Here is a 25,908-nt window from a genome sequence, read left to right as displayed (position 1 = left end):
AAATAAAAACTCCTGATACCAAGGTAGTGATGCATAATTCATCCTGAAAATAATTTCACATTTATAACATCAACCGGATTTAATAAGTGCTAATCTGTCCATGTCCTGTACTATGTGCTTTACATGCAGTAGCCCATTGACTGTTCTTAGAACCAAGGACAGGAATTATTATTATCCGTATTTACAGTAATGGAAACTAAGGCTCAGAGAGGTTAAGTTCTCTCCAAGGTCACACAGCGAGTAAGTCAGAGAGGGAAGATGTATCACAGGTCAACCTGCCTCCAGAGTATCAATCTTTAACTCAAAAAAATAAGTCACTTTGAGGGACAAAAATAGAAATTTCAGAGAAAGATGTTTCTTGCTCTTCAACTGAGAAAACCGAGATGCCGTGAACAAGATCTGCCCTAGGACGTGCAGTTCAGCAGAGATTTCCAGTAAAATGTTCTTTCCACTGTCCTGTTTATCAGCCCCAGCAGGAAAAACCCGTAGCAAAAACACAGCAGGACCGGGCCTCACACGAAGGATGAATTTCTGAAAAGGTTGCATTTGCAAGCACAATTAATACTAACAGGCATTAAGCGAGGTCTGTTCTTGTCTTTCCTGGGGTCCCGCTTGCTTCTCTAAATATTAGGGCTCAGCCTCATTCAGGACATTAAGCACTTCATTAAGCTGAAATCCACACTAATTTGATTGCACAATTACCAACTGTCTCTGGCTGGAGATGGTCTCATTTGTCAGGTGGCAAGGGGGCAGCGTGGCCTGGTGGCTGCCGGACCTGCATTTTATCCCCAGCTTGCGGTCTCGCCGTTTTCTGGGTTTGACCTCATCAGGCCTTACAGCAGGAAGTTAAATTGGAGCAGGGAGACAGATGTTCTCCTTACCAAAGTGGCCAAGGGCACCTGTAGGCCCATCTATCTGGTCTGCAAAGGAACAGGGCACAGGAGGTGTCCTGGTCACCTGGAGATGGAAGCAAATGGGGTTCAATCAAAGGCCTGCAGTGTCCAGGGCATCTCACCCACACGGGGAGCAGGCATCCAGGTGACTTACTTCCTGTCCCCTGTGCCCAGTTTCATTTTACCAGCTGCCTGACGAGTTATCCAGCCTGAGTGTATGCAGGGGCCGAGGAGATGGATAATCACATTGTTTTCAAGTGATTCTGCTGACATGGGCACACCCTGGAAACCCCGGACTCGGTGGAGTAGCTTTCCCTCTCCTGCTACTCAGGCCTGTGCTCACAGGACCCCTTAGTCCCCTCACTGACTCTGCTGTAAATATGTTAGCTTTGCCCGGAGACAGGTGTGGTCTTGACCCTCACTTCTGGAAGGCAATCTCTAAGCCCTTGGGGTGTCAGGCCTGATAAAGGTCTTTGCCTGGGTGTCTTGGGTCAGGGAGATAGTAACGAGGTGAAGGGACGGGGGGGTACCCACACCAGGAAGTCTAACAATGTGATAAATGGTGAGGGGCTTGGAGTTACGTGGTATCTGTCATCCTCCAAGATGACTGAAAACTGAGGGCAGGCACCCAAGTCTCTGTGATTGAGCCCCAAGAAAAACTGAACACTGAGGCTCAGTGGGCTTCCCTGGTCTTATTCCTTAACTTTAGTGTGTTTATAAAACCCACCTCAAAAGGACAACAACAACATCTAATACTTCTGTGACCACTTTCATGCCGGGCACTGCACTAAGAGCTTTTACATACATCGCCTAAGCCTTTCCACCCAGGACCACAGGTAGGTATTATCCTTGTCCCTCATCACCATCTTCACCCATGTCACAAAGTAAAGGCCTCCTACCTTGGACAGGTTAGCTCACTTGCCTGTGGACACACAGCTATAAAGCACAGGCAGGGCAGGACCAATCCCAGAAAGGTCTGGTTCCAGATCCAGCTGCTAAGTGCTCGGCGCCACTGCCTTTCCTTTGTACCCACTCCCATCCAGGCCCCAGCCTCCAGCCCATCTCATGGTCCCTCAGTGCCCAGCGCACACACTGGCTGGGGAAGGAGTCAGCTGGAAGGAGGCAGCTGGAAGGAGGCAGCTGGGAAGGTCTCTTCAGCCAGCCAGTGCTCTCCGCAAGCCTGGGTCAGGACCTGCCTCTGCGCAGCCTCTCAGCCCGTCTGTTAAGTCTGTTAAGTCTGTCACGTTCTCCTTGCTCATCTCAGGGGAGTCTCCTTCTTCCCGGATGCCACTCGCCCCTGCCTGCTTCTCCCTGCCCCGCCTTCCGCTCACCAATTAAACTGTCACAGCCGGCTGGCTTGGAGACAGGTGCGGACAGGAAGACATCTAAGGGACAGGGCTTCCAGGAGACGGGCTTCCTCCGAAGCCGCTCTTCTGTTTTCTGTCAAGCTGCTGTGAAGCCTGGTGGGAGGAGCCCACAGAGGTCCCCAGCGACTCTCCAGCTGTGGGTAAGACACAGCCCTCGGGAGAAGTGGCAGCTGCCGGCACCTGTCAGGGCAGCCCAATAGTGCCCAGGTCCTGGTGCCCCAGATGGATCTTGGATGGGATTGCGGCTGGAGATGACTGGCATCCCTGCTTTGCAGCCTAAGGAGGAAATCTTCCCTTAAAAACAGGTGCTGACCCGCAGTGTTAGGAGAAGGAACCTAAGCGTGTCCAGGCTCTGCCCTAGGGACCCCTCTCACCCCACATGCGTTCAGTGTTGCCTGGAACTAACGGGCTAGCTGGGAAGCAGGGGGCCGCCCTCCCTAGTTTCACCAGCACCGCCCCCGCATGTTCAAGGTTGCAAATGCAGTTGGGAAAGTGGGAGCCTGCTCAAGGAGAGAAAACACACTGCAGTGTTTTGTAGCAGGAGAGGGCTGGCTCCTGGCCCTGTGGAGACTGCCCTCTGTCTGCCATGTGATCTTCATGGCAAAAGAAACAGGAAGGAGCAGGTGAACAGCCCTACCCAGCAGGAATCCTTAGCTTGGGGTCCACAGACAATATCAGGCTCCCTGACCAGCAAAATCCCTACAGCCGCATCAAATTCCCAAAGGGGTGCCGGTCCCACAAAAGAAGCACCACCATTGCACCTGGTGATCCGCACTCATCGCCTGCTACAGTTTTCCTTGCTGTAGCTTCCAACTCTTACTCACTGGTACCTCAGCCAAGCATGCACATGGAGGCAGCCACCAAATGCCCCTCCTGGCCCACCCCCAGGGTCCCCCCACACTCAATAACGAAGTGTTCTCCAAGGCACTGACGGGCTGCCCGGCCGCCCGGAGCACACGCCTCAGTTATTAATGCTGCTCCTTCAGACCTTGCCTGCTGATGCCTGGTCATGCCATCCTGACGAGGGAAAATCCTTACTGCGCTCCTCACCCACTTCCTCGTGCTGCTGCAGGAAAAAGCAGTGCCAGGTGGAGTCATCTAAGAGCATCCGCGCGTTCCCCTTTCTCTCTATCCCGTCCCGACAATTCCCTCCAGGGCTTCAACATCACATGCAGTGGGTCTCACACTGGATGCTGAGCATCTTTGGTGTGTGTGGAGGGGGGAGAGGTGAAGACACCAGCTCTCGAGGGAAGAGATGGGCTCTCTGTCTGGGCGTGAAGAGGAACATGGGGCCGAAGGACATGTGCCTTCAGTAGATTCCAGCATCTCACAGGCAGGCAGGCCCTGGAGCCACACTCACGATTTCTCCCTGAGAGAATCATGACAGCTGAAAGGGGGATGAGTGTTTTCCATTCAGAAACCAGATGATGAAACAGCTGGGACCTGGGTCATTCTGGGTTGTCTTAATGAAGCAATCATCTTTTCCCCAACTCTGACAATACCTAAGCTCCAGACCAGTGGTTCTCAACCTTCCTAATGCCGCGACCCTTTAATACAGTTCCTCATATTGTGGTGACCCCCAATTTCATTGTTATAAATTGAACGTAATTAAAGCATAGTGATTAATCACAAAAACAATATGTAATTATATCTGTGTTTTCCGATGGTCTTAGGGGACCCCTGTGAAAGGTTCGTTCGACCCCCAAAGGGGTCGCGACCCACAGGTTGAGAACCGCTGCTCTAGACTCTGTACCCAAGCACAGCGAAGGCTGCTCTAACATGAACCGCCAAGTTTCCATGTAAAATAGTGGAAGGCTGGGAGGTGTGGATGGAGCTGAGATTTGGGACCATATCTGGGAAGAAAGGTCCAGAGGTGCTTCCAATTTTGTTTCTGAAGGGGCCACAACATGAGAATCGAATGAGTACCGTGTTGACCCTAATGCCCAGAAAATTGCAAACTTGAAGGTTGACGAAGTCCACAGCCAGGCTTTATCTGCGTTAGCCCATGCCTTCCCAGCCACACATGCCAGAAATTAACCCAGTTTCACACCATGTGTCCGTATAGCCAAGTAAGTCAGAAGACAGTCTTGAGCAATTGTCAACACGTACACACTTAGTGTCACAACTCTGTTTTGGTCAAGTCAACACAATGGCCAAACACAGACAGCTTTGGGCCTCGTTTCTCAGAAAGAATCTGACAATTTAAGGGGGTTATGTTCGCTTCCATTTATGTCCTGGAAAATACACCCTTGTGCACCTAGCAACCAAGTTTAAAAAGCGCTCGCAGCTCTTAAACAAACAGAGTGTATGTTTATGAAGTCCTCGCCACGTCTTTTTCAGGGATGACGTAGAGTCCGTCTATGCAGCTCTGGGGATTTACAGTAAGTTGTGGGTGATTTATTGCTGTGACATACAGTATCTGCCTAGAGAAAAGTGCACACCAACTTCAGCAGCCTTTGAAAGTGTGTTCCACTGGAAACGGAGCAACTAGAGGCCAAGGTCTCTCATCGTAGAGAGAGAAGGGGCCCTTTGGGGGAGACAGAAGACCAAGAAGAATTAAGGACATTTTCTGGCACCCAGGGAGCAGAGCTAATTCAAGACCAGAAAGAGACACAGTTTAAAACAGAGACTGCAAACGGGAGGCCCAAATGTGGACCGCAGCGGTGTTTTGGTTGGCTTGAGAGCACTTTAAAAGTTTCAGAGTCCTGGGGAACATTTTAGAACTGGAGATTCAATATACAGCCCAGCTTCCTTTCTTTTCTTTGGAACGAGGGCAGATTTGATTACAAGAGTCTGCATTACTGCTGGGCCCAATCCCCTGGACCCGGGGGCGCGTCAGGAGACGCTGAGCTCTCCACTCACCCCAGGCCTCCCCGGACCCACTCCCCTCTTTCGCACATCCACATGCCTCTGCCTACTGGAGTGTGTAAACCTCAGAAATAGGAAATGCTATTTTTACAGTGGTATTCTCAGGGAACCGATCTCCTAAGGAGACCAGGTTCATATTCACATATAAGAGTAGACAAAGCACATGTTTCCTAAAAACTGGGCAGAAAGGCAACATGATTAGGTGTTTGTGTTTTCATTGTGGACATATCCACAGGTGCCATTATGGAAAATGTTGGGTTGCAGAAGCTAATATTTCCCGAAGCTGAGGCATAAGGCGTGGTTTGCAATGAAACGTTTATTTTTATTTTTGTAAGACGGCACGGGGACGGTGTGGTGGGAGGCATCTGTCTCTGGCATGTTTTCTCATCTGCGAAAACTTCCAGACGAACGGGGCTGACAGGCAAGGAGGGAACAGCACCAACTTCTCCACCAGGCACGGCGGGCACGGTGCCGGGTCCCGCCCAGAAAAACGTCTTCATTTTAATTTGTTTAAAATCAGAAGAGAAAAGTCACTGTAATAACAATGAATATGTAATAATGAATCCAGCCTGGATTATATTCATCTTTATACAAACACAGCCATAAGATAAACTGTTCATATTCTTTATGAGAAAGGAACCCAGAAGGCAACGGAGCTCATGAAAATCCCAATGGGCCCTCCAGGCTCACGCCGGCTCCAGACAAACAACTCAGGCTGGGCTGTGGGCTTTGTGGATGGCACAGCCTCACCTGCCACGGCTTTCCTCCCTCCACATCCGTGGATGCTCTGCGTGTGGGAAGCTCATAAGCCAGGCCCCTGAAAGGCATAGTGCCTGCTGGCTGAAGTATCAAAAAGATGGGGCGGCTTTCTTCCACTTGGCCCCTTCTGGAAATTTCCGAAGGTTTTCATCATGTGCATATGGAGAAGAGGAGCATCGCCACCAGAGACAGTCTGCTTTTCTGACTGTTCTGCTGTCCTCGAAGCATTCTCAATCCTTAACCACAGTAGGGCTTCCAGTCAGGCTTCTTCTGGACTCAGCACACACCAAAAATGTAAGCCAAGGGGCCGGTGCAGGCTGTCATAGCAGCCCCACTGTGGAGCCTAGACCCAGGGGAGACTGAGTTTTCTGTCTCCTCAACTCAAAACCTCCCCAGAGCAAAATTCTCCATAAACATCCAGCTATCTTTTCAGCTTCTCAACCTCCAGCACTTATAATTTGCAATGTTCCTATTAGTCATTGATTATATATTTCACTTGTTACCTTGTTTTATTACCTTATTTTTCCTATATTTTTGTCTGGACATCCCTGATCCTTGTAAAATATATATATATCTCAATGGAAAAGAGCCAGTCTACTACATTGTATATAAAATCCCCCAAACCTAGCAACATGCCTTGCACACAAGCCTGTACCTAATGGAGTCTGTTACCTGTTAGTGAGAGCACATGTACACGGCTCTCAGTGTCATCCCTGTTGTGATGATGAGACAGGTTGCCAGTCCCTTCATGCTATGCTTTCCCGTCGGTTTATAGGTAGGAGAGGATTGCCCCCTACACACACACACACACACACACACACACACACACACACACTCCCACCTCCCAAGTTCTGGGAACAGTGACTTATGCATCAGAAAGTCCCAAGGGCATCCTTGCTGCAAGGACTCTATTTCTAAACCACAAATGACTCATCACTGACCAGGGTCTCCCCAAAGTGGCAGCTTGTCAGGCTGACAGGAGGAAGAACAAGGGGATAAAAGCAGAGACAGAGGTCACAGTTCCACTCCTGTCTGCAGCCCATAAATCCCATGTGGAAGCCGTAATAGTTGAGCCCGTACCTCGGCACCATGGCTGTGTTAAGCATGAGCTCTGCCCTTGTGTTTCCATTAACGGACTCTGAGCTCCTGTCTCTCCAGCTGGCTCCCACCTGGTCTCTCAGCAGATGAAGGCTCGCCTGGCTGTGACTTCAGGTAAAGGACTGGGCTGTGCCAGCGGGAGAAGATGCAGCCCTCGCATACCTCTTGTGGGTTAAACTCATGCTAGTTTAGAAAAGACAACTAACTAGCTGGGTCTGCAAGGGGATGCATTCTCTTCATTTGCCCTGAAGTAATCATTTTTTTTATTTTTTAAAATATGTTTTATATTGTGTTGGGGTTTATTTTAGACAGAGAGATGAAGGGAAAGGGATGAAGGGAAGGAGAGAAGGGAGGGAGGGAGGGAGGGAGGGAGGGGGAGAGAGAGAGAGAGAGAGAGAGAGAGACATGGATGGGCTGCCTCCTGCACACACCCTACTGGGGATGGAGCCTGCAATCTGGGCATGTGCCCTGACCTGGAACCTAACCTGTGACCTTTTGGCGCATGGGACCATGCTCAACCAACTGAGCCATACCAGCCAGGTGGAAGTAATCATTTTTTTAAAAGAAACAAGAGGCTAATACAGTGACAGCTCATTTAATGCTTTCTTTTTAAATTCTGGAGATGAGAAGAAATAATTCATTCTAATTTTCAAAACTACAGTAGATATGATTTATAGTTATCAGATAGTGTTTTTACAAGATAAACAAATAAGCAATTGGGCAAAAATCTTCAAAGGTTTTGCATAATAATTCCAAACAGGCCATACGAATATGTTCAGCCTTGTTAGCCTTCTACCACAGAGGTGAACTCTTACTTCTCCCTCTGAAATAGTAGCGGGGAGGGATGAAGGAAGGAGTAGCAGAATCATGAAATCAGGGAATCCAAGGCCCCTTGCTAAGGGATGAACTAAAGTTTTCCCAAGCAGCCACCTGGCCAGTTTTGATTAATTCCACCTGAGATGATCGCTATTCTCCATGGCCCCAAAGTTCCCCCATGATAACAGCATGAAACTCCGGAACTGTCATAAAAGGTCATGATTTCCTTCACTATTCAATGGATAATACTCATTGTCACATCTTTGTTCACTATTTATTTTGTAGAGAGAAACAACAACAACAAAAGATGAAGTAGAAAGGGGCCTGGGCTGAGAAGGCAGTGCTCTGACTCCAACTTCCGGCTCTAACCCTGCCCCTGGCTACTGGGGTGACCTTGAGCAGGTCACTTAGTCCTCATCCCATAGGAGATGGTGCTGAGGCCAGAGAACGGTGACACCAGGTGGACTCTGACACCTCTTCCAGTTCTAACATTTTATCCTAAAGTTGCCTTTTGCAGCAAACCTGGGAGGTCCAGCTCCATCCTCCCTCTATTCCTAACATAGTCCCTGATTTGCTCCAAGGAAACATCAAAGATAAGCAGGAAATGCCTATCTATCACAATGTGAAGCAAGTGGGGAAGCAGAGACCCCCTCGAAGTGTGGAGGGGAAGGAAGGAGAGCGCTTACCCGCTTGGCATGTTCTCCACCCATCTTATCTTCACGTTTATACCCAACTGATGAGAGAGGCAATTTGAAAAACTAGAGGAGGTAGAACAGTTGGGTGAGGGTCTCTCCCATGTCAGAGGATCAATTGTTGCCATTAGAGGTTAAATTCTGAAAGGGAACAAGAACTTCCCATTGGGAGTTATTTACAGCCTCGTTGCCCCTAAGGCGTCTCCCCCTCCGCCTCCCTCCAGCACGCTCAGCTCCTCGGCCACCTGACACCCCATTCTTTCAACAGCTGCTGGCTCTCCTGTTGTGTTCCCTTCACAGATGTGCATTGCTGCTCTGCACATCCTGCCCTTGAACTTTCCCTACCCGTAATTTTCCGAACCAAAGCCCAGCAATAAAAATGTCAGGAAGAGAGGAAGAAAATTGGGGGGCGTATTTAAAAAGGAAAAAAAAAAGAATAGGGAGATGTTTTACACACACAGTGATTCCTGTTGATTTCCTCGACAAAGGTTAAACGCTGGCCATGGCTTCTCAAAACAGAGAAGAAGGAGGAGAGCTGAAGCAAATTTCTCAGAATCCTACCTCGAAGGGCCCGGTTCCATAAAGGAGCTGGGCACAGAGCCTCCTCTCTGCCTTGGGCTGCCCTGTTCATGCTGCAGGGCAAGGGGTGTGCAAATGGGGACAGTTACAGGAGCGTTCACTGTACTTTACGGTCTACAACACATTAACATGGAGGTGGCCTACGCTGACCTCCCAGCTCTGCCGGGTGCCTGCCAGGAGGGTGGGCATGTGGGAGGCGCTGTGTCAACCCCTGGGTGCACAGTTACTAAGAACAAACCTGGAGGAGGAAGCCAGACACCTAAAAATCATTTAAAGACTCCATGGAAACATATTTGGGGCCACACTTTCCTGGAGTCCATTGGTTTGACAACACTAATTGGCTAGGCACACAATGAAGAGCTACCTACATTCCTCGACTCTCTAGTGAGATACAATCATCTAATGGGAAGCAGGGCCTCTGCCGTTATCGCCGTTATCTCCGTTAGCGTGGCAATTACTGTCCCAGAGAACTAGGCAAGCGGGGAGGGCAAAGGGTCTTTCTGCCGAGGAAGAATCCCTTCAGCGAGAAGAGTCCGGAGAAACAACATCTTTCCTTGTTCTCTGCTAACCTGACCCCAGTCCAGCACAAAATGCTGCTACTCCCTGCGATAGAAGAGAAAATAGTCCTAGGAAACCAAATTTGGAAGAAACAGATCAAGGTCCAAGGAGACATCAGACAGCACATGTCCCAGGGATCTGCCCCACACGTCCCATGTCGTAGGGAGAAAGCTGTCATAGGACCCTCATCAGCACTGCTGACTTTCAAACATGGCCCCAAAGGTGAGAAGTGGGGAGATGGAGAACGAATGGGCAAACAAGACAGGTGACTGGAGGGGGGCGGGCTGGGAGAGGTATGAGGCTAAGGGACTTCTCATTCTTGCAACTCTTCATTAAACCCATTTAGTCGCTTCCACAGCCTGGAATTTCACTTCTTGACATGGAAGAGCGATGCTTTGAGACATGCTGGATTCAAATCCTGGCTCCACAATTTCTTAGCTACGTGGTTTGGAGTAAACACTGCAACTTCGGCCTCACCTGTGAGTGGGAATGCTGTAATACCTCCTCTATGATGTAGTTAGAAGACTTTGATAGGACTGCTTGTGCTATTTATCTTAAAGTGCTTAGCACTAGACTCCATACAAAGCACATGATCAGCGAATGTAGTTCCCTCCAACCGGTCCCTCCCTTCCCTCCTGAGGAGGATGTCTTGGCTGAGGGATGAGAGGCCTGGCCTGTGAAGACGGGGCAGGTAAGCAGTTGGGTGACTGGTCGCTTCTGCTAAAGCTCTGGGTATCCCTCTTACCTCAGTGGGACCAGTTTTATTTCCAGAGACCATAAACACAGCCAGGTCATGTTCTATTGCAATCTTAAAATCAGTTTTCCTTGACCATAACTAACCATAGCACTTTTACCATGTGGAAAATACTCAGCATTATCACTCTGAAGATGTTTCAAGTGAATGAATGGATACCAAATGAATGAATTACTGAATACAAACGTAAACTTTTCAAGACTAAGGCAAGGCCATTTTCACGTCGTAATCCCGCTGTTACCCTGGCATCCAGCCCTTACATGAGATCGCTCTCCAAGCCTGGGGGTACTGTTCGCTCCCCACTCCTTATGGCCACATCCCAAACAGCTGCCCCTACCAGAAGCCAAGAGGAGATACCAGAAGCCAAGAGAAGATAGCAGAAGCCAACAGAGGAACAGGAAAGTAGCCCCCCACTGCGGACCAGCCATTCTGGAGCAAATAAAGTCATTAAGGAGATTTTTAACAATGTGTAACCTTTCAGCTTTACTCTGCTAACAGCAGGCAGCTTGCCTTGCATAGACAGGAGTCAGCATTGAAGTCACGTAAGCAGGATCTGACCTTCATTTTCAGTATACGCAATATTAAATATTCATAATCCACATAACTACAGCCTAAAAAGTAGCAGAGTTTAAACATGAATCAAAGGAATAAATATATTCACAGGTGAGTCATCCTTTCCCAGAATGCCCCTGGAAAAGGGCAAATTCCCAGGGCCCTGAGCCGCTCTCTCTTCCAACTTCCTCTTGAAATTCTAGAAGCAGCAGGAGCTGCTGCATTATGCAAGCCATGAAGCCTGCACTCACACTGACATCTTGGGGCTTTCTGTTCCCTTATCTATTAGGGAAGAATCACTGTTCTTATGTCAAAGGGAGGAAGCTGACAGGGTTGGATCAGCCATGATGACATCATCACCCACAGGATATCCAAGGCACTTTTATTTTTTTAATTGTTTCTTACTTACTGTACATTTTTTTAAAAAAATCTTTGCTTCTCCGAATAGCAGAGTGTGTGAGAAGAAAGTGTTGGCGTAAACAACAAGAGACATCAGAATTAGGAGTTGGAGTGAGATGTGCCTTAAACAGGCACAGCACCTTTAAAAAGAATGGAAAAGAAATGGAGTTCCTGCTCGGCCGGTGTTGCTCAGTGGTTGAGCATCGACCTATGAACCAGGAGGTCATGGTTTGATTACCAGTCAGGGCACATGCCTGGGTTTCAGGCTTGATCCTCAGTGTGGGGCTTGCAGGAGGCAGCCAATCAAAGATTCTCTCTCATTGATGTTTCTATCTCTCCCTCTCCTTTCCTCTCTGAAATCAATAAAAAATATATTTTTTTTAAAAGAAATGGAGTTATTTTCTTTTGGACTATAACTGTCTTCTGTGGCTAACTGAGGGGTACCTTCTGGGGGGGGGATTGCTGTGTGTGGCGGGCTTAATGCATCTCTGTGTCTGTTAAGGAATTGACACTGATGTCTATCCAGATTTGGTGGAACAGCCTCCTCTCCTTGGGTGGGAGCATAATTTTAACACAATTTAAGGTAATTCTCATTGGCTTTCAACTCCAGGAGTCGTGAGGACAGCCTGTCTTAGCTCACAGCAGCCACTTGAAGCTGCCCATGCGATTCTTCTCCGGTGATCACCAGGAAAAGTAATACTCAAGGAAGGGCTTCTCAAAGCCTTAAGAGCAAAAGAACTGCTCAGGGATCACCCTGGCCTAGCAACGGAAAAGAAAAAAACATGTAGTTGAGACAATATCTGGAAATAACGTACCCACAGCCTCTTGATAGCCAAATGAGCAGCGAAAGGTTAAAAAGATCATGCGCCCTTCAACTATGGCACTTTTCAGAAGTGCCGGCCTCCCCTGCTGCCACACAGAAGTAGAATAACCACCCAGCCCACCTGTCCTCTCTCACAACCTAAACTGGCCTGTCTTGACACTGAACCTGCAGAGCCTCACACCTTGAACTTGTGTTGTCAGTGTATTCCCACCATCTGGGGGAGGCCAGCTCTGGTTAAAATTCACCGAAACAAGCCATTTGACTGACAATGTCTGCCCAGTTAGGTTCACGCAAGGGAAGGCCTATAGATTGATTGTCTTTTAAGTTATTTATTCATTTGAAGGGTATAAATACCAACTAAAATTCATCTGAAGAATACTGTACACTTCTTTTTTCCAGGATAATGATTTTGTATAAATTCTAAGAGAAGTTTAAAGATTTCTTTCCAAGATGCCATTTCTTTTCAATGGCCAGCAAAACCACCAGAGGGTAAAACTGATGACAGTTTTGAATGAAAAGATGGATATTAAGAATTTACAGCCTGCTTTCCTACCTACTTTCCATTTGCTTTTTATGTGTGGATAGAATCTCACTTTATCTTGTTTACTTTGCTTGATGGTAGTTATTTTAATAGATTATTTTTTTATTCCTGAACCTTTAGACTTATCATAAAGGTTATCTTACAGAGTCTGTTTTAATTCCTCTCCTTACTTAACTGAGCATGCTTGCCGGCTGTCCCCAGAAAGATGGCAGACTCCTTGGTACTGACTATGCCGATCAGGTCACCCCTGGGACAGAACCTTGGGGTATGGTTCCAGCACCAAAGGAAGACATGCAAATGAAAAGCAGAAAGGGCGACATAAACATAAGGTCTTCCATGTACAGAGTCCCTCTCTGCCAAACCACACAGTCTAGTGACAGAGAGGAAAGACCGCGTTTAGGATGCGGCCAGAACAGTCCCCAGGGGGAGTGAGGACAGTCTTGGTTCAGGATTGTTGGAACTTTGATAGGAAAACCTGAGAACAGAATGGAAGGTCCATTCTTGGCGTAGACTCTCTGCAGAAGCAGAACCAGAGACGACCCCCAATGCCAGCTTCCCAGGGCTTAGCAGAACCAGAACAAAGTCCAAAGGGCCCTGCGGTAGTGGGGGGAGCCAAGGAGAGGGTCTTGCCTGTGGTAGTCCACCAGGATCTAAGTACAAACGGCTGCCTCACAGTAGACGCTGTAAAAAAAGACACAATTCAGACCCATCCAGCAAGAGCTTTTTATTTTAACAGAAATACAGAGGAGCAAGAAGAGAGGCAAAGGAAAGAAGGGGCCGAGGCATCTGTCCTTCTAACGACAACCACACTCACCTCCACGTCAGGGCTTGCTCTGTCTGGGGCACACAGACTGCATGCCCAAACCCATTTCCTGAGTCCTGGCATGGAAACTGGCAGGGGATGCACCCCCCAGGATGTGCCTGGGGAGAGAATGGAGAAATAAGACCCAGGGCTTTAGAGATCTTTGTTTCAATTCAATCATGGTCAGAATGATGAAGAGGAGATATTTGCAAGGGGCTTACCTTCAGTGATATGCCACTTGGAGTTTTCCAGACTGAAAAGCTCGTCTTCTCTTTCTTGGCCAGGGCGAGCTGCCAGAGGAGCATGTGGGATCTCCTCTCCTGAGAAAGTTTAAAGGACCCTCACCCTGAGCTGGGCCAGCGCAGCCCTGCTGGTGCGTGGGGAAGGCTGAACCACCTCAGATTGTCGGACGTGGCTGATCCCCAGAGACAGGTGACTGGAGCTGGTGTTTTCTTTATCTTCCCTAACATGATATTTTGGCCTTGGCATTCCAGTCACAAAATCCTCTGGCTGGTGACCAGATGCCTCTGAGAAATTCAGAGTTTAGGCGGACATGAAATAGCACCATCCCGAGCCTCGGCGAAAGAACATTAAGCTCAGAATTCAGACACACAAGAGTCTGCCAACAGGGGCATCGAGCGGGTTTCCTGGGCTCAGATGCTCATGTGCAGCCATACCAGGGACAGGGTTCAAGGAGACACAAACACTCTCACAGTGAAAAACATAAGCAAAGAGCTCAAGGCCACTGTCCAGTGTCCAGCTCATGTCACCACAGACAGGCCGGCCAGACCCGCTCAGCTCCGGTTTCCCAGATGCTGTCAGCGTCAGGATTGCAACAGAATCCCTGGAACAGATGATGCACCAGGGTGACGCCTGCAGGGACCAGGGCAGAACTGGCCACCACCTGGCAGCTCCGCTCGGCGACCTCTCCTGCCTCCTACAAAGCCTGAGCCATCTGTGGCACAGACCTCACCCCGGGCTCACCCTGAAGCACCAGTCCACTCAGCTGGCACCCGAGGGTCTGTGTGAGTGTCCACTCTAGGAATTCTCAGATGGCCACGGTCTCCACCTCTGGGAGTCATCATGAACTCTGTCCCATCTCCTTCCTTCTCGAGTCAAAAAGCACCAGCGAGCGATGCTTCAGCTGAGTATTTGGTTGGCAGGTACAAAGGACAGTATCACGCTTTCTAACTGACCTCAAACAAGATTAAAGCATTGAAACCCTAGCGAGCAAAGAGCCCAACCACCATGGCAAGAATGGCTCAGACCCTGGCCAGTTGGACACTTAAACTTCCCAGAGTTTGCAAATGCACAAAACTCTCCGACCCTCTTGGCCTCTTCAGTGCAAATACTCAGGAAACAGTTATTTACACATAAACAATACCCAGCACTCCGATACTCCCCCCTCCCTGTCTTAGCCAGCAGAGTCCTTCCTTGGAAGAACTTGCTTCCCGTTCAGAAAATCAGCACCCACAGCCCCGCCTGCCTCTAAAAGTCTTCCACACTCAGGAGGCGCTTGCGAAGGTTGATGCTAAAGCAACTCATTGATGGATGTAAATAAGGACTCACAATTGTGTCAGGAAAACAGGGCAAGACAACGGATTTGAATACTCACTTTGACGAATCTATGAAGTATATTACAAGTGCACCAATGCTGAGAGCAAAGACTAAGACAACCTGCAAAACAAGAGAGAAATGCATAACTTAAGGGCGGAACAACACTGGGATTTTATTTTTTAATTTTATGACACATGTAGCCGCAGCTCGGAAATGTGGTGCCAGGTGCTTTCTGGGGCCTGCCTGGAAACCTACCCCTTTTCTCCCCTTATGTTGGCTCCTTACCAGGCAGTGGGCAGCAACCTCACTGCTGGCCAACAGGGGTCAGGGCAGACTCTAATATCCTAACGCTTGGGGTTTGTATCTGGCCCTGTAATCTCAGGGTGAATCTTCTCCACCACCAAAGTGAAGACACACACTTCAGTGGGAAAATGTTTCATATTATATGCAAGTTAGGCCCCAAGAGAACTTAAATACAGGAATATCAATTTTTAGCCACTTTAATGAGGTGGAATTTACATACTACCATAAAATTCACCCATTTTAAATGTACAATTCAGTCAATGACTTTGAATAATTATACCAAGTTCTGCAACCATCACCATAGTCTCACTAAGCTGCCTCGTGCCTGTTAATCCTCCTTTGCTAGCTGAGCCCTAGACAACCACGAATTCACTTTCTGTTTCTGTCCAAGAAATAGCAATTGAAAAACAGAAAGTTGGACTTGACTTTGGGTGGCGAACACACAATACAATATACAGATGATGCATTACAGAACTGTACACTTGAAGCCCATATAATTCCACGAACCAATGTCACCCCAATAAATTCAATACGAAATTTTTTAAAAGGTCCAATTATTTCTAGGACCACACGCGTCTTCTCTTTCCCACTCATTCCCAGAAGCCAGGAACGTCTAGCTATAGCTTTGTCTTTTCAGAACCTAACAGTTCATCTGGGCAAAGTAGTCAATCCCTTTAGGTAGAGATGATCCTATAATGTTGCTCTCAAGTTGTACTTATTTCAATAAACTCGTAATAAAATGCGGGAGGGGCACAAATTTGCTGCTTGTACAGATATCCATGGGGGAGGGAGTGGGGGGACAGGTCTAAGTATTTTGGAAACCGTTTAAGCTCGCACGTGAGGCCGGCTACATGGCAATCCTTGTTCTCCTTCACACTCTTCACTCAAAGGTAATCACCTTTGATAGAAAAGACAGTGCAGCATCCCCTTCCGAGGATACCTGTCACACCAAAGTCCATCAAATGAATATGTAGCAGATCGGGCTGATACGGACGCCTCTCTGCTCACTCCACGTTCTCATTTGTTTATTTGATCTTTCACGGAGGAGAGTCCTGGTCCAACCGGAAGGATGTTCAAAGATAAAACAGACGCTAAGAGCCAATGATTAATCTTGAGAACAAAAAGTAACCCCCACCACCACATAAAATGCCAGGGGCAACAGCTCCCTTTCAGACCTGCTAATCTCCTACAGGAACTGCAGGGGGAGAAGGGTGGAAGGGGTTAGAAGTGTCAGTCTCCTCGGAGCATCTATGAACATCCCTCTGGCATTGGCTGGTGCATAGAGATAAAACCCAGTTTATGTAAAGACTAGGTAAGAATCAAGCCGTGTGTGAGTGTGTGTGTGTGTGTGTGTGTGTGTGTGTGTGTGTGTGTGAGAGAGAGAGAGAGAGAGAGAGAGAGAGAGAGAGAGAGAATATCGTTCACACATTTCTGTACTCCACAGTGGCTGACAGAAATGAAATCTGCATATTCATTTAGAACCATGGAGCTACAGGGAGGGAGGGTGAGCTCCATATTTAAAAGCTGATGGTTAAAACAACTGGACCCTGTAAAGGGACTATGTGGTTCCACAGCACCTGATAAATTCTCCTCATGAGAGGAAGTGTTAAGACACCACCGGGGCCTATTTTATTTTTCCATTTTGTTTTAAAAACGAAAACATGTCCCAGTTGATCCAAGGAAACTCCTGCAGCCTGTCAGTAATTACCATGGAGCCGGCGCAAACGCCCTGGCAGCCACCTGACGCTCCCCACTCACTCACTCACTCACTCACTCACTCATTCCTTGCAAAGTTCTGCACAGGAACAAAACAAAAACCATGAACAACCCTCTGCTTTCCCCTCTATGAGCTGAATGAGGCAGCCAAACAAATAGCTGAAGATTAATTCTGACCTGTGCTGCTTTTTCTGAGACACAAGCCATAGATCCTGGCTCTGACCTCATTCTCAGAATGCCTCAAAGAGAAGGGGCGTGGCCAGCACAGAGGGGCAGGACCTCTGCTTCATTCATGAACAGCTGATTCCAGGCTCACCCCTGTCAATCTGGCTGCATGTGTGTGTGTGCCTGTGCGTGTGAATGCTGAGCTTTGGCCAAGCTGGGGACACGGGCTCATTCCATTAAAATCTGGAGAAGAAAGAAGAAGAAAGGCAAGGTGGGGCAGGGGAGGAGGGAAGAGGAGAGGAGGAGAAACAGAAAGGGGAAAGAATAGGAAAGAAGTCCTTGCAAAAGGCATCTACATCATTCTGTAATGAGCTCAGCATCGCTCTCCTGCAATGGCGATGATTCCCCAGGCTGGAGTGGTCAAAGCAGCTGACACTACTTTCTCCCAGCTCCCCTCGACCGGCCTCTGCTGTAGGAAATGATGTGCAGCTCATTTGAGCAAATCAGCCAGTGACAGGAGGGAAGGACTCCTACTCTCCTCTTAAGATGCAAACTCACATATCAGCCTCTCCCTGATAAGGCAAGAAGGGAAGAAGTCCAGGAGGCACGCGACCTCCAAGTCTCCAGGGACTGAGGCTGCTGCTGAGGGGACCTGTGCTCAGCTCCTAAAGCTCAGCTGGAAGGCTCCCTCCCTCTCCAGGAGGTCCCAGTTCCCACCCCAGGCATGAAACCATAGATGGGCAGAGGGTCTGTTCTCCGTACTGAAACAACTGTGCATGTGATTATTTTTGTTTGTTTGTGAATCCTCACCTGAGGATATTTTCCCATTAATTTTTAGAGAGAATGGAAGAGAGGGGGGAGGGGAAGAGAGAGAGAAACATGGAAGAGAGAGACACATCAATGGGTTGCCTTCCACATGTGCTCCAACCAGGGATCAAACCCGTGACATTTTGGCGTACGGAACGATGCTCCAACCAAATGAGCCACCCAGCCAGAGGGTGTGCATGTGATTTTTAAACTTGGTAAATGCCTCTTGATCATGTCAGGCGTGATCACATTGTCAGCCTGGATCCAAGTGCTGCAGAAAATACATTAACCCTATGGATTTGGCCATGAAGACAGGAAACCAATAGAGATTCATCTTCTACGGGCCTAATAAACAATCTCTCTCTCTCTCTCTCTCTCTCTCTTTCTCTCTCTCTTACACACACACACACATGCACACACATACACACACATTCTATCTCTTTGACAAATCCTCCATTGGCTGAGCAGCCTACTCTAAATATAAAAAAATCTATTTCATCACACAACATAATTCTATTTTAGCCTAAATGGTAATAGTTCTGGTATAGTGCACCCCCAAATAATCATCCAAGTATTTATTTCACATCTGCTATGCATAAAGCCTTAGGAAAAACAAAAGAAAAAGTCCACTTGGAGTCATAAAATATACTCCTTCTGCAGTACTCTTTACATAGATGAATCCTATGCTACATCTAGTCGGTGCTCAACCATCTGATCAATACATATGCTACTGATTTGCTGGAACACACCTGAATGGAGAAGAACTAGGAGGGGTAGGAACAGGGCTCTGGTCTCAATACCCTCCTTGTTCTCAAAGTGTCCCTTCTTCCTACGTATCCTGTCTCCTCTCATGCCCCTTCAGTAAGAAGGATGGAGATGGGGAGTCTCTCTATGCACTTCCACAGTCCCAGGGGTAAGGGACACTGAAGCCTGCGACATAAGATGAGGCCAAGAGAAGCATAAAAGCTGAGACAGGAAGACACTCGCCCTCCAGCAGCTGAGTCACAGAATAAGCTCACAATGACCAGGTGCTTCCCAAAGCACCTCAGCAAACAAGAGCTTGTGAACAGTCAGACCGAGGGGATAACGTGAGCGTGCCCTCTCAGCCCCCAGTGCCAGCCTTCCTCACTTTTCATAGTCCAGTTTCACCAAATCACCTTGGCTACCTGCATGGTGCTCATTGCCATATGCTTAGGTTTACTGGAAACACCGCATGCTGTGTGATGTTTGCAGAGTGTGAGATTCCTGTGTGAGATTCCTGAACACAAGAGATTTTATAGAGATGTCTTTAAAACGATGGTGCTTGTGCGTAATCTATTTTCAAAACTCCAAGACCAAACATAGCATGTGTTTGCACAGAATGCCAAGAAAACACACACACACACACACACACACACACACACTGTACTAGAAGAACGCCTGTCCCTAACACCTGACACCAGCTGCCTAAGAGAGAATATTCACAGCCACCTTCATGCTGGAAATTCCAGCAGGCTCTGAAGATTTTCCAAATGTCTCAGAAAGCCCATAAAAGTGGAAAACAGCCGGAATATCCGCCCTCAGGGCACTGGAGCTCTTCAAGGAAGGACAGACCCAGCGATGAGAATAGGGAGGGGAATGGATCAGGAACAGAGACTCTTCCGAGATGCTGCCCATTCTAGAACCTGGTTTCAAGTGTCAGGTTTGGGCCCAAATGCTTTCAATCAACATATGAGGCTCCGAGGCCTTCAGACGAGCATTTAAAGCCGAGGCTCACAGAGCCGACTGCGAACAGGTGTGTGATCACCTCAAGAGCTTTCCTTATAAACAGAGACGCCCTCCTCCGTCCTGAGACCAGGAAATCTCGAGCCTGAGGGTGGGGAGTGAGCTGGACATCTCTTATTTTTAACAAGCTCCTCCAGTGAAGCTGACGTGTGGCCAAGAATGGGAGTCACTGAATTAAAGCCATTAGGGGAAACCACTTAGCTCAAGTCAGAGATTAATTTACAAATGTCTCCTTAGCAATTAGCCCATCAGAACATATGCATGAGGCCTGCAGGCTTGGAGAATCGTGCTAGGAGTACTCTACAAAGTCAGAGAGGAAGATGAATTAATTCTCTCCCGAGCAGGACTTACACATTCTGCTCAGCTCTCAGCAGAACAAATGGCCCTAATTAATGATTCTGCATGTTTGATCGGGGCCTAGCCAGATACTGGCAGCAGCCACCCCCCAGAACATGGACAATTTCCTATACGTGATCCCGAAGGCGCATGACTTTTTAATTGAGGAGAATTTATATTCAATTAAAGCCACTGTAATAAAAAAATAGACATGAGAGCTCCTAAGGCAAAACAATCTGGGGACACTTTGTTTATGGGAGACAACATCATTCCGACACCCAACTCGTGACGTCTGGTCTGGTGAGTCTAACAGCTCCAACAAACAGGTAGTGAACGCTGAGGCACGGGCCTTGAGGGAGAGAGAGGAAAACAGAAAACTAAAAGAGCCTCCTCAGGCCTCATCTTCACTTTGAAGCATGGAATCCAGAAGCTTGAATGATTTGGGAGGTGCCTGTGAATTCGGTAAAGGCTGCACATACATACAGACACCTGGAGATGCCTAACAGAGGACAGGGAAGTGACACCACTATCACCGCAGATGTAGACGGGGAAGGGGAGAAGGGGAGACCAAGGAGGGGGAGAGGGCTCTGGACTCTCCCGGTCCACCTGGCTGTCCCAGGGAAGGACGACACCAGGCGCCCCCTGTGACTGACATGCCCGGTGACTGCCTCAGGGGGAGAGCACAGACTCCCATCAGGAGGCCGCCTGGCTCTGAGTCTCAGCTCTGCCCCACGAAGCAGTACGCTCTGGAGCACATCACTTCATGTCTTTGGGGCTCAGTCTCCCAGTCTGTGAAATGCTGGGATTGGGACAGATGGTTATCAAATGGGGACCCTGACAGGTCATTGCTTACAGTGAAAGAACTAAAAACTTTTGGCTTAAAAAGGCAGCCTCTTTTACGCCACTGTAAGCCATTTTTGCATCGTTATAATAATTGAGTATGATGGCAATGATGTGTTACTAATCTGTGTCAGAGTTGCTGTTTCTTTCATAAATCACAAGTGGGAACTCCACGGACACTCCCATTCATTGGTGTTTCCAGTAGGCAATCAATTGCTCACGCAGTTTGACATCCCGCACCACAAACACAAAGCCAGAGGGGCCCCTGTGCCTCAGCCCTGCCGTGGCTGAAGGAAAAGGAGGGGGCCCTGACCCAGCCCCCTCACCTCCTGCCCCTGTGATCTCTGAAAAACCCACATTTTTGTAGGTTTTACCCTGAAAGCTCATACTCTGAGCTCAGTGGTGTCTCCAAGGGATAAAGGCGAACATAGTAACATGTTTTTCTCATCCCTACACCCTTAATGGTTCCCAACAGTATATATAATCTTGCTACCAAAAAAGGTATTTTTGTCATCATAAGTAACAAAAGATTTGTAAAGCATAAAAGCAATATTTTGACAGTGCCACTTAGATATCCGAGGGTCCCCTAACTTTCCAACCTAACATCGTGGCGCATTTCATTTGACTTATGCAAGTGTTTACACAAAAATGCTGTAAATGGATTCCCTGGAAACCAAGACTCCAAACAATAGCATAAGTATAGATGTATTCAAGACGAAATAAAGGAAAAAGAAAGTGATTTCAGGAGTCAGTCTTTAGAATTACAGCTTTAAAATAAAATACGTGGGACTTCCAGATAAGACTGAGACTATGTGAGGAAGCCGAGATAAAATGCCTGTGAATTGTGGGCATTTAAATCCGGTGCCTCCAAAAGTGAAATATATAAAATGCAATACTACTTAGTGTAGAATGGACTGGATTTTTAGGACACGAGACATACTTGGAGAGAACCCCCTTCAATTGCTTCAAATGACGTCTGTGGCTTTTGTATGAAAAAAAAATCCTTGACAAGCTCACAAAACCCTGGAAAGCTGGCCCTTTTCTTTCCCTCTGGCTTTATCTTACACTCTCCCTCTCTAGACTCCAGTTAATGGAACTTTCAGTTCTTCTTATTCACCACATGGCCAGCACCCAAAAAAAATCCTACCGCAGGGCCTTTGCATAAGTACGTCCCTCCTCCTAAAAGACTTAGCTCCCCTCACAGACTAGTCATCCTTCAGATTTCAGCTATACTGTCACTTCCCTGCCCACCTAACTTGGGAAGGTCCCTTGTGAGCATAGTCTGTACCTTGTAGCACTTGGCACCCCAGAAGTTTTATATTTCTTTGTGCAGTCATTTGATTAATTTCTCTATCCTCTGCTGGGCTGCAAGTTCTATAAAGACAGGGTACATGTCGTTTTTTACTCACCACTACATTCCCAGAGCTAGCAGTGTCTCCATGTTTGTTACATGAGTATTTGGAGGACAGACTGAAGAATGAGTTTGGAGACTGGGTGCAGTGGACGCATGAGAGAATGGAAGGATATGGACCTCAGACGTGAGGAGTAGTTCCCTGTGTGGGGATCCAAGGGACAGCTGGCTGAAGTGCTTCATCCTTGAGAAGGTCAAGGGTCTGGGACACTCAGGGGATAGATAGGAGATTCGTGTGCACAGACTCAGGCAACAGCTGGAGAGCTGAGGTTGACAGCAGGAAACCATCCTGAGTAATGGAGTGCAGGCAGGTAGATGGCAGCATCAGGGGGGTAGACGGAGTGAGGACTCGGTGGATGGCAGGATGCTCAAGAGTAAAGGTCTCACACCAGGATGGCAGGGCGATGGAGGGCCAGGGTGGCCAATGGTCCCTGGACTATAAAGAAATAAGCAACCTCCACTGAGAGAAGTGGGGCAACTGCGTCTCTAGGAAAAACAGGTTCAATTAAAGTGATGCACGTCAGAAGCCTTAGGTGAAGAAGATTGGGATCAGGACCAGGAATCTGTGGAAATGGAGTAAAACACATGTCTGAACTGAGGAGGTGAATTCATGTATAAATAATGCATGAACATATAGATATAGATATAGATATAGATATAGATATAGATATAGATATAGATATAGATATAGATATAGATATAGATATATATGTGTGTGTATGCGTGTGTGTATGCGTGTGTGTGTGTACTAGTATATGTATATATACACGCACACACAAGTTGCAAGGGACACAGAGATAATAAACTAATACTCTACTAATCAAGCACAAAGTTGGGTCTCTATCAATATATATTAATCACTACATTCCCAGCAATGTATCTCTGTCCATTTTTAAATTAGGTAATTTCAAAATTACTACAGATAAAAAGGAAGCCTAGAAAATAATAGGGCTCCTTTTTTTTAAAAAAAAAATTTTATTGCTATTTAGTGAGAAAGAGGAAAAGGGAAGGAGAGAGAGAAACATTGATTGGCTGCCTCCTGCACACCCCAACCGGGATTGAGCCCAAAACCTAGGCATATGCTCTAGCTGGGAATCGAACCCATAACCTTTCAGTGCACCGGACAAAGCCCAACCAACTGAGCACACCGGCCATGGCAATAGGGTTCATGTTGAGTATAACTTACAAAGAACAAGATTATTATAAATCACACATTTGCTGGGATACATACAAAATTAAGTGCAATAAATGGTCTTTTTGGAGAGGGAAGAGGAAAATGTAGCTAATAAAGATGGGTATAGAGGGTCTGAAGCTTGTTTTTTCTGTTCCCTAAAGAAGAATCTGCAGCATAAATCAGGGCCCTGGTTGACATAACTCTAGGGCACGAGCTGTGTGCACTTCTGCGAACAGTGTTCCCTGATTGTCACAGGAGGGTCACCTGTCCTACACCCTGGATTTTACTGACCATGCCCATCTCATTTTGCACAACCTAAACATACAGAAGAGTTGAATGTGTTCCTTCAAAGCCTAATGTAGTATAACTGAAATGAGAAACTGAAAAAGTGGAAAGCAATTGTAACATTAAGTCTGAAAAAAATTCCCTAAAACCTGTGTTCCTCCTGAGAATTGAGGTTTACTAGTAGTGACACTGGAATCTTACATCACTGCATCATAAAACTCAACAGGTTGATTTCTGTATATTTTTACCAAGGGCATTAAAACTACATTGGCAAGCAAGATAAAATCTTCCACTTGCGGTCTAAAGTGTGAAAGGCCTTTCCTGTCTAATTACTGAAAAATCTGAGGGAAAAACTTGCATCTGCTGGTAGAGCTCCCAAGTTTGCAGCTAATGAGCTTTTGGAAAAATTATCTGGCTTAAATGCATGTGGGTTTGGCCAACTGGGTTTTAATTTAATTAGGTTTATAGGACAAGAAAGATTCTATAGCACTGTCAGGTTGCCAGTTGCCACTTACTGTCACCAAGGACTAAATCTATGGTCATCTTTGTCCTGTTTCTCAAATCTTGGCAGTTTTTATAGTATGTTAAAGGAAAAAATGGGATTGAAAGCAGGGATTTAAACAGACACTTGTACACCCAAATTCATAACAACTTTATTCACAACAGACAAAAAGTGGAAGTGACCCAATGTCCATTCACAGAAGAATAAATAAGCAACATGTGATATAGATAAATATAGATAGGTAAATATAGATAGATATATAAATATAGACATAGATATATAGATATAGATATAGATATGTAGATATATAGATATGCTAGAGGCCCAGTGCACAAATTTGTGTAAAGGTAGGGTCCCTAGGCCTGGCCAGCGATCAGGGCCAATCTGTGGGGTGACTGGCGGGGTGACCGAGGGGTTCCCTGCTGTCACCCGCCTTGGCTGGCCTAGGGTCTGTGGGCTGTGGGCAGCTCCTGCGTTGAGCATCTGCCCCCTGGTGGTCAGTGCACGTCATAGCACCCTGTCCTTCTGCTGTTCAGTTGATTTGCATATTAGGCTTTTATTATATAGGATAGGCATATATCCTATATAATAAAGAGGTAATATGCAAATTGACCCTCCCGCCCTCGCATCACAAGATGGCCACCCCCATGTCATCACAAGATGGCCGCTCCCACGTCATCACAAGATGGTCGCTCCACATCGTCACAAGATGGCCATCACAAGATGGCCACCCCCTCATCGTCACAAGATGGCCTCCACAAGATGGCTACCTCCATGTCATCACAAGATGGCTGGCAGGGGAGGGCATTTGGAGGGGACCAGGCCTGCAGGGGAGGGCAGTTGGGTGCGATCGGGCCGGCAGGGGAGGAGTTAGGTGTCAATCAGGCTGGCAGGGAAGTGGTTAGGGGGTGATCAGGTGGCAGGCAGAAGCGGTTAGGGGCAATCAGGCAGGCAGGCAGGTGAGTGGTTAGGAGCCAGCAGTCCTAGATTGTGAGAGGGATGTTTGACTGCCAGAGGCCTGATCGTGCACCGGGCCTCTACTCTATATATATATCCATCCTATGTAATATTATTCAGCCTTAAAAAGGAAGGAAATTCTTACACACTAGAGGCCCAATGCACAAAATTTGTGCAAGAGTAGGCCTTCGTTCCCCCGGCTGCCAGCACTGGCTTCCCTCTGGCACCTGGGACCCAGGCTTCCTTCAGGCCGCCGGCAGGCACTCAGCACCCGGGCTTCCCTCGCAGCCCCAGTTTCCTCAGGAAGTTCATCCGGAAGGATGTCCAGTCTAATTAGTATATTATGCTTTTATTATTATAGACTAGAGGCCCAATGCATGAAATTCATGCACGGGGGCTGGGGGGCAGGGGGATCCCCTCAGCCCAGCCTGCACCTCTCTCCAATCTGGGACATTCCTCTCAAAATCCTGGACCGCTGGGCTCCATAATCACTCACCTGCTCTGCCTGCGCTGGGGCGTCCCCATATAAAGAACACACACCCTATAGATGGGTGGATATATACATGCATATGAGACTATATATACAGGTG

General features: G+C 47.5%; 1 protein-coding gene across 12 annotated transcripts in view; it reads right to left on the bottom strand.

Moving 5' to 3' along the window:
- The window catches only part of KCNMA1 (potassium calcium-activated channel subfamily M alpha 1), a 674,818-nt gene that overhangs the window by 317,030 nt on the left and 331,880 nt on the right, over window positions 1–25,908 (bottom strand). For 11 of the 12 annotated variants that reach the window (XM_023755062.1, XM_006090207.3, XM_006090192.3 and 8 more), the window contains exon 3: window positions 15,117–15,178. In XM_023755062.1, coding sequence (XP_023610830.1) covers window positions 15,117–15,178 — 62 coding nt within the window. Of the gene's footprint in view, window positions 1–13,414; window positions 13,621–13,722; window positions 14,029–15,116; window positions 15,179–25,908 lie in introns of those variants that run through there. The other variant, XR_002829657.1, reaches the window with a different exon arrangement.

The sequence above is a fragment of the Myotis lucifugus genome, unplaced genomic scaffold, assembly GCF_000147115.1.
Source record: "Myotis lucifugus unplaced genomic scaffold, Myoluc2.0 scaffold_69, whole genome shotgun sequence".
In the NCBI taxonomy this organism is placed as follows: Eukaryota; Metazoa; Chordata; class Mammalia; order Chiroptera; family Vespertilionidae; genus Myotis; species Myotis lucifugus.
Note: the sequence above shows the minus strand (reverse complement) of the source record. Positions and strands in the feature narration are given on the sequence as shown.